The sequence below is a fragment of the Pyrus communis genome, chromosome 2 (assembly GCF_041283825.1).
Source record: "Pyrus communis isolate YQ-2024b chromosome 2, ASM4128382v1, whole genome shotgun sequence".
NCBI classification, from domain to species: domain Eukaryota; kingdom Viridiplantae; phylum Streptophyta; class Magnoliopsida; order Rosales; family Rosaceae; genus Pyrus; species Pyrus communis.
Genome location: NC_142566.1, coordinates 20,960,979 through 20,969,727, shown reverse-complemented (window position 1 = coordinate 20,969,727; position 8,749 = coordinate 20,960,979). Strand labels below are relative to the sequence as shown.

The window sequence follows — 8,749 nt, the reverse complement described above, 5'->3', positions numbered from 1 at the left end:
TTTTAGTTTTTAATTAGAGATATGTTAGAATTACATGTAGGTGAGACTTTGGAAAAAAAAAAAAAAAAAAAAGCAAATTTTGGTTGTATGAAATTACATTTCTGCCCATATTTCTTATTCATGTTCAGTTTTAATTAGAGGGTTAAACTGGTAATTTCATAGAATTTTGGTTGACAATGAATGTTTTATTAATATGTAGTTTAGATATAGATAAATTATATATATATCTGTACATTAGACTCAATCTGATAATTTTGGTAAACTTTTGATATAGTATGTGATCAATTTGAGAGATTTTAGATATATCTCGATTAAAATTTTGGTGTAATTACGATCATAAAATTCCTTATAGTTGCTAGTCAATATATCAATAGTATAATTTGAAATTGAAATTGTCTTAACATCTAAAGTGTCTATTAATAGAACTCTGTTTGTCAATTAAAGTTCTATAAAATTACTATTTTAACCCCCTCATCAAAACTGACAAAAATAAAAAACATTGGCAATTTAGAATTGCATGCAACATAAAATTTATTGCTTTTTACACCAACCTCACACCCATGTAAACATAACATGTCCTATTGAGAAATAAAAAATAAAAATTATTTTTAAACAAATGAAATAAAATAAAATTGTTCGCACACATACTAAGTATCTGCTAGTGTCAATGGTATAATTTGAAATTGAATATTTTTGTATAGAAATAAAATTAAACAAATAAATGAATAACTCGATTAAAAATGTGGTCAACTGGTCATAATATTTTCCTAAATTGAGCGCGTGAAATGCGGCCAACACAGGCTTGACAAAGCAACACGTGTAGGGAAGGCAGCGGCACGACCTCCTTCCACCTTTCATAACGGTCTGAATAACTGCCACGTTGATCCGAAACGCGTCACGTTGAAAACCTGTCTGATCGATGGACGCCCAAACTTCTCTCTCCGACTTAATTTCTCCAACAGTCGAAGAAGAAGCAGCAATTCTCAGACGCATATATTTACATACACCTCGTCTGTATGCAATTGCAATGAGCTCGCTCTTCAAAACTCTCATGCTTCCAGCAACATTTCGAAATATTCTTACCAACCCGACATATATCCAGTGCTCAGGAGTGAAAATCCGATAAAAAGGAAAGAAAAAAGATTGATCATGGGGAAGAAGACAGTGTTTTTAATGGCGGCGGTGCTGTGGCTGAGTATGGCGGCCGGAAGTTGGTGCGAGGATTCTGCGGTGGACAATGCCAGGGACAACTTGAACTTGGCAGCTGGGAATGCTAAGGAAACCACCGAATCGTGGTTTGATCGGGCCTTCAACAAAATCGCAGAGTAATCATTTTCTTTTTTTGTTTTCAACTTTTAATTCCCTTCCTCATGCCATTTATTTAGCCAGACATACACAATTGAAAATGGTCACAAACTATTAAGAAGAAATAAAACTCGAAGGATATTAACACGTTAAGAAGACTTTTCAAAGAAATCATTACTCTCTGTCACGATGTCGCATCATTTTAACGTTTAAACGATATGATCATAACTGTTCATGCTCTTTAGTATTATCAAAATTTTAGCAATTTATTTGATTTACAGACCGTTTAGTCATAATTTCTATGGATGCAACAAATTGAGAATGTTAATTGTTGTTATTATTCGTTCCATCCCTACCAATGAGAGTAAACAGTCTTCAAATCAAGATGATTTTTAGATGATAAAGAGAATGAATCATTTTTGTTACTACGTTTGTACGGTAAAATGTAGTTATTATTTTATGAGGAATTACTCAACTCACAAGTGTCATCCTTAAAGGAATACCAAAGTGATGTATGTTTAGTGTTGTTCTACTTTTTTTTTATTGAAAGTTTGCAAAGATTTGCATTGGGTATAACCCTTTTATTTATGCACCATTCCCTTTGTGTTTGCACGTTTTACTTTTGAACACCCTTTTACATCAATTAATCTGCTTATTTTTCTATGCTAATACTGTCTTACTAATTACAGAAAATTGGATTATAATCCTTAAATAAGGCCAATTTTTCATTAAAGTTGGGTGTGACATTGGATATTGATTTTGGTCTTTGACTTTATATCCATCTCATCATTTTTCTACATTCCACTTAAATCTAGCTAATAGTTATTGACTTTTGTTTTGTTTTGTTTTTGAGCATTTTTAGGGTATTGGGTTTCCACCCATGCGTCCCACGTTCGAAACCTCGCCCTTCCCTTTAATGATAATAAAATTTTAAGAAAAACTTTAATACCCGTAAATATTTACAATGTGCTATTAGATATCATGCTTCTATAAAAACAAACCTCAAACAAAGTTGAGAGACACCCTCCAAACATAAGTAGGAGAAACAATCCTATACATATGAATCTATACATGAACATATATATTTTATGTACCGATACAAATGCACCTATGTATAGGGGTATTTCGACTTACCTAAGTAAGATATATAGGTGCATATATGTAGGTTCATATGTATAGGTACACAAATATACAGATATAGGTGCATATGTATACACACTTCGACAATGTTAAGTTTTATACAAAACTACCCCAAGGGCTCAATTGATTTGTGAAATTCTTATGTTGCCTTTCCCCCATACAAAACCAGTTTTTATCTTTTTTTTTCCCTGTGGTGTAGATCATCAGTTTGAAGGGTTAAATGTGATGTTTCAAAAGCCCTTGTTTTTATATTGCTGTTCGGATATGGTGACATATGTACCCAAGAATTTACTTCCCCAAATGCATGAGGTTGGTCTATCAGTCCGTTTTGATGGTTCTTAGGATAAGTGTTTAGTATACATGTAAGACTAAAAAGGGCGACACCAAGCCAACAAGGCTCCCCGCTTTGTGAGGGTCCTGGAGAAGGCCCGGGGAGTTGGGGAACTTTTGTCGTATGCAGCCTGACTCTTGCTTTGTAAAGAGACTGTTTTCACGACTCGAACCCGTAACCTTTCGGTCACAAAAAAACAACTTTTTCATTGCACGAAGGCTCGCCCTCTAGTATGTGTATATATAAGACTATGTCTTAAATTTATGCGAAGTGTGTATAATATAACAGGTATATTGATCCATTAGGCCTCTTTGCTAACAGCTTAAGCTCTGAGATTTTGGGTTCAATGCTCTATAGTATGCTGTGTAAACGTGTTAATGGTTGTTGATCATTGATAAGTTGTGTGGTATGGTGCTGTCCAGGGGTCTTGGATTTAGCCAGGATAATGCAAAAGATGCTGCTAACAATGCGATGGAGAAAGCTGGAGATGCAGCGTCTACGGCCACAGATAGATTAAAAACAAGCACATTTGGAACACGTAATTATCAATTTACCTTAATTCTTTTTCAGATGAAGTGCTTAATAAGTAAATAATTAGGTCTTCAAAAAAGTATAATTGATTTCATGCTTCTGGGTTTTATTTTGTGTTCTCCCTAAACGGATCATCATACTGTTTTGTTCCTGATTCCCAAATGGCAGCGGATGCAGGCAAGTTTGGTCATGACAGCTTTGATTCATCTATAAGAATGCCTACCGATAAGGTTGACAGTGCCAAAGAGACGGTGAGAGGGACAATGGATTGTGGAATGGAGAGAGCAGCAAATGCCTATGGTGAAGCAAAGGATACAGTGAATAATGTTGTGGGTGCGGCTTCTGATAAGGCTCGTGATGCAGTGGAGTATGGAAAAGAAACAGCTGCCAATGCATATAATACCGACAAAGTTGACAATGCGAAAGAGACAGTAAAAGGGGCAGTGGGTTCCGGAATGGACAGAGCAGAGAATGCCTATGGTGATGCAAAAAATACAATGAATAGCGCTATGGGTGCGGTTTCTGATAAGGCTAATGATGCAATGGAGTACGGAAAAGAAAGTGCCTCCGATGCTTATAACACTGATAGAGTTGAGAAAGCCAAAGAGACAGTGAGAGGGGTGGTAGGTTCGGGAATGGACAAAGCCACGAATGCCTATGGCGAAGCAAAGAATACAATGAATAGGGCTATGGACGCGGCTTCTGATAAGGCTAATGATGCGGTGGAGTATGGAAAAGAAACAGCTTCCAATGCATATAATAGCGACAGACTTGACAATGCCAAAGAGATTGTGAAAGGGGCAATGGGTTCCGGAGTGGAAAAAGCAGCGAATGCCTATGGTGAAGCAAAGAATACAGTGAATCGGGCAGTGGATATGACGTCTGACAAGGCTAATGATGCAATTGAATATGGTAAAGAAAAAAGTGCCAATGCATATGATGGAGCCAAAGAGACAATGAACATGGCCTCGGATAAGGCCTACGATGCCAAAGAAAAGGTGGCGGGAGGAGTTGATTATGGAAGGGAAAGAGCAAAGAATTCATATGACGAAGCGAAACAAAATGTTGGGGAGTCGTACGTGTCTGCTAAGGCCTACGATGCCAAAGAAAAGGTGGCAGGAGGAATTGATTATGGAAGGGAAAGAGCAGCGAATTCATATGATGAAGCTAAACAAAAGGTTGGGGAGTCGTACGTGTCTGCTAAGGATGGTATGACTTCGCATGCCAAAGATAACTATGAGGCTGCCAAGGGAGGAATTGATTACGGAAGGGAAAGAGCAGCGGATGCATATGATGAAGTCAAACAAAAGGTTGGGGATTCGTACGTGTCGGCTAAGGATAGTATGACTTCAAGTGTAAGGCATAACTATGAGGCCGCCAAGGAGTCCGCCTCACAAGCTGCTGGTGATCTCGGGGCTACAATGAGCAATGCAGGTTCGGGCCAGTAATTAAGGAATTAATTAATTTTCCGCTGGCTGAGTGCATGTTAGGTCCATAATCTGTGATCAATATATATGTTTTTTCTCAGTAGCTAGGAAAATGCCGGGAGTTTTGTGGTGTGTTATATATATGTTTCTTGTTTTCCCATACTCTGCCTTGTAGAGTACGTGTAAACTTCTAAAATCAATTTTGAATCCTGTAAGTATACAAGGAACTTGAGTTTTGTGCTTTTATATATCATGTAGATTTTCCTTATAAACATGCAATGTTGACTCTCTCTTGAATGTAGGAATATTCATACTCTCAACATAGATTATTCTAAGTCCAGGATGTGACGCAATTGGTTAATCAGTGTGTGTTTCCATCTGTTCACTCAAGTTTAAGTTTGAATATTGCTCCCCGTAGTTACTGACTTGGAATGAATATAGTTTATAGTACACATGCATGTACGTATTTTTGCGTAACAGCAATATTGAATAAGGTTCTTTTTCTTATACAAATGATGCGGAGAGGGAAGTTTCGAGCGCATGATTTCAGATGTTAAAATAAATACTTTAATCAGATGAGCGTCTGATAGGTCTTTTATACTCTGAGGATGGTTTGAGTCTTTCTAGGGAAGGTTTTTGAGTATATAAATTTTGTATTACTAAGTGATGTATTGTAATTCGAATGGACAACGGGTTAGCGTATATCTTTGGTTGCGTCGAAGTATAAGAAAGATACTAGGAGATGTGCGACGATATGATAAGAACCTGATGTGGCAGCCCATGTGGACATGTCACCTAGTTTAATATGAATTTAAGTTTCTGAAAAAGCTTAATCTAAAATAAAGTTTGCTATATAAATACAATTTTTGTTGAATAATAATCTTTGCCTAGCAGTAGATGTAATCGTTGCAAAGAAAAAAAAAAAAAAAAACCTTTCCTCCTCGCCATGTCACTTAATCTTCACCATGTTTGATAAAAACATAAGAGATTTTAGAGCTTGTTTGATAATCCTTTCGTATATAGATGGAGAAGTACATGGAAAATAAAAGTGAGTGATACACAGAAGTTCATGAAAAGAAAAAGATTATTGAAACACAGAAGTAGATGACGGATGTCCGGATAGATGTAGAAGAAACTTGTAGGGAAAAACGAACAAAAATGAAAGCTACGAGAAAAATAACTATTTGAAATTGTTTACACTTTAGAGATTTTGTTTTGATTCGTTCTTTATTTTTTCTTCTCTTTAGCATCATCCTTTTTTTTTCTCGTATCTCCAGCACAAAAGTGAAAACTAAAAACAAAAAACGAAATAATTATCGAATAGGTGCCCGAGTATTAGCACCACGACAAAAAACTGGTTTCTCATTCCTCATTTCCTTCTCTTTTTTTTCTTCCTTTTACAACTTACCCTAGTGAAAAGCTCAAGCTATTGATGAAAATAAAAAAAAGAAAAGTTGCATGCGAGAGCATTTCTGAGCACAAGAAAATTTGTTGGTATTATTTACGATGTTTCTGAAAGCAACCAAACAGCACATCCAACAAGATAAATGAAGAAAAAAAAAAAAGCTAGATGGAAGTGAGATTATTATCTACCTCCTCCATATCTCTAGTGTGTGTGTGTATATATATATATGCAAATATTCCTGATCTAAGTAGTCACTAAAATTATCTATTAATTCCCAGTTACAAACCAATTAATTATATCTCAAGGACTTCTTTCCAATTAAACATCAATTATTGTGAAGTTTTAATTGACTTACATTTGTTTCTTCTTCATGGCTTTTTTGTTATTGTGCATCCATACCTTGAACACCTGCCTCTTTATACCCACTTCAGAACACAACTTCTGCACTTCTTGCTCATCATGCTTCTGGATCCTCCACCCCAACTTCTCCGCCACATCCGTCATCTTCTCCTTCTGCTCTTGACTGAACTTCGTCCTAAACCGCTTCTTCGAACCTTGTGCCTCCTCCGCATAATTTGCACCGCGAAACAATTTATTGTTCATGTTGAGATCCTCACTCGATGACTCCGCAACCACCCCACCACCGCCGCCGAAGGTCATCATCATCGGCTGACTGGGCCCTCCAGCCGTAGAATGATAAACAGGAAGCGCCCGTGTTGGGGAGGCTAGCAGGGGCAATCTTGTAAGCGCCGAGTCTCTACGGCTGTTGTGTTGTTGGTGGTTTATGACATAGTAATTATTTGACACATATTCGCCATCGATCTCTTTTCTGTGAAAATTTCTATGACACTCGCAAGCTGCGCATTTTAGTGCTCCCGGAGTGTCTTCATCTCCGCTCGGCATGAACTCTCCGCACCCATCGAGCACGTGGCCGCCGCTGTTGGCAGCGTGGTTTTTCAAACACTCCCTATACCTAATTCTTGATGCTGCTGCACTTGGCGGTGGTGGCGGTGGAGCTGGTGGTGCTTTGAAATTTGATCCACTAGCAATTGTTGCTGTTGCACTTGGGGTGACAACAACTGGAGATGGAACTAGATCTGGGTTTGGGTCAGGATCTCTTCTTGATCTGTCTAGGGTTTGATGAGGTGGGTGGGTGAAGAGTATGGTGTTACTACCATGATGTCCCGCTGAAGAGAAAGCCGGAGAAGAAGAAAGCTTGGAGGAAGAAGAATCCCTATGGGGAGGAGGAGTATAGGTCAGAGTGCTTGGCATCCTCCCTATGACCTTATTATCTCGCCCTCTCAGTTCCATTAAAATCTGATATCTTATAGATATTATGTACTTGGCCGTGATCTCAGCCTCCGTTTTTTTAAAGGGTACTGTGGATTTTCCCAAAAAATAAATGAGAAGTGCGTTTACATTACCTATCTTCGTGTTCTAATTTATGGTTGTCCCTAATTATATGGATCTTTTTGTAATTTTCTCAGCCCTAATTCACTTTACAGTGCCTAGCTAATCCAAGAGCAAAGCTTAATAAAAATATAATCACTAACTTAATATTAATATATTCTTTATTTTTATATTTTTTGTATGATTTTGATATATTTGGGTGCTTAACACACCAACCCATCTCACTAAATTCAACCTTATTACCAAGGTAAGAAGGTGAGTGATGAGAGAAGAAGGTGAAAAAAAAAAAAAAAAAAAAAAAAAAAAAAAAAACAAGATCTTGGAACTGAAACAAGAAAAGACTCAAACAGGAAAAGAAAATAGAGGTGGCCCTACTAAATTAGAGCTTAAATTAACCTTACATCTTACAAATTAGACTGTAAAAAGTGGAGAAAGATTGTTGAACTTGCAACAACATCGAAAGCAAGTATTAAGAAGCTGGTTCTGGAATTTTGGTTAAATAGAATATAAACCTCGCTAAGCTAAAGCTAATTAGTCTAGGATTAATATCAGAAAGTATAGAGAGATAGTGGGGGGACTCTTTCTCCTTGGAAGTGAGAAAGTGGTTTGTGTTTCCTACCACCCATCCAAACCCCTGAAATCTATTTGAGAAACAGGAACAGGTGGTTTGGTTTGTACTCAAAATATGAGTGATGAATACACTCAGAGAGAGAGAGAGAGTACTGCTTTTTGCAGAAGAGCCGACAGGCACACGTTAGTCCTCTCCACAGCCTGCACACCCTGGTCCAGTTCCTAATTATTGCTCTCTGAAACCCTAAACCACCACCAAATTAATGTGTTTTATGTGTAAGACAGAGAGAGGGAGAGAGAAAAGAAATGTTAGACTTGACGGTGCACTGTCTGCCTGGAATCTTCCTGCAACCTCAAGTTCTCAGCTTAAATCCCCAAAAACAGTTCGAGATTTGATTAGCCGACTCAAAGACCCGATTAGACAGGCTCTAAAACAAGGGTTTAGTTAAAGGGTAATCAGAGTTTAAAAGGGTTTTGCTAAAGATAATTAAAAGAAAGAAAAGATAAAAAGAGCTTGTATGTCAAGCGGTTAAGATTTTGTGTTTGTTGTACTATGTTTGATTTTCTTCTCTTTTGGTATTGATTCTATAAAAACAAACGAGAAGAAACAAAAATATGAATACTTTGAAA

General features: G+C 37.2%; 2 protein-coding genes across 3 annotated transcripts; one reads left to right on the top strand and one right to left on the bottom strand.

The window, feature by feature from the left end:
• Nucleotides 1-901: 901 nt before the first annotated feature.
• Nucleotides 902-5,006, top strand: LOC137748456 (uncharacterized). 2 transcript variants are annotated; one of them, XM_068488606.2, is made up of 3 exons: nt 902-1,325; nt 3,199-3,314; nt 3,476-5,006. In XM_068488606.2, the coding sequence occupies exons 1-3, from the start codon at nt 1,150-1,152 to the stop codon at nt 4,753-4,755; spliced, it is 1,572 nt and encodes a 523-aa protein (XP_068344707.2). In that variant the 5' UTR covers nt 902-1,149; the 3' UTR covers nt 4,756-5,006. The 2 variants fall into 2 exon arrangements, with proteins under 2 accessions (XP_068344707.2, XP_068344708.2); XM_068488607.2 differs by having other exon boundaries at nt 1,001-1,325; nt 3,485-5,006.
• Nucleotides 5,007-6,044: 1,038 nt separating this feature from the next.
• Nucleotides 6,045-7,575, bottom strand: LOC137748131 (zinc-finger homeodomain protein 2). The gene has a single exon (XM_068488218.2). It carries the CDS (start codon nt 7,448-7,450, stop codon nt 6,491-6,493), a length of 960 nt encoding a protein of 319 aa, XP_068344319.2. The 5' UTR covers nt 7,451-7,575; the 3' UTR covers nt 6,045-6,490.
• Nucleotides 7,576-8,749: the final 1,174 nt, after the last annotated feature.

Bases quoted from the DNA above. Each gene is read 5' to 3' on its own strand.
- LOC137748456 (XM_068488606.2), top strand. From the start codon at position 1,150: ATGGGGAAGAAGACAGTGTTTTTAATGGCGGCGGTGCTGTGGCTGAGT. The intron at 1,326-3,198 runs GTAATCATTTTC...GGTGCTGTCCAG, and splicing joins GCCTTCAACAAAATCGCAGA to GGGTCTTGGATTTAGCCAGG. The intron at 3,315-3,475 runs GTAATTATCAAT...CCCAAATGGCAG, and splicing joins AACAAGCACATTTGGAACAC to CGGATGCAGGCAAGTTTGGT.
- LOC137748131 (XM_068488218.2), bottom strand. From the start codon at position 7,450: ATGGAACTGAGAGGGCGAGATAATAAGGTCATAGGGAGGATGCCAAGC.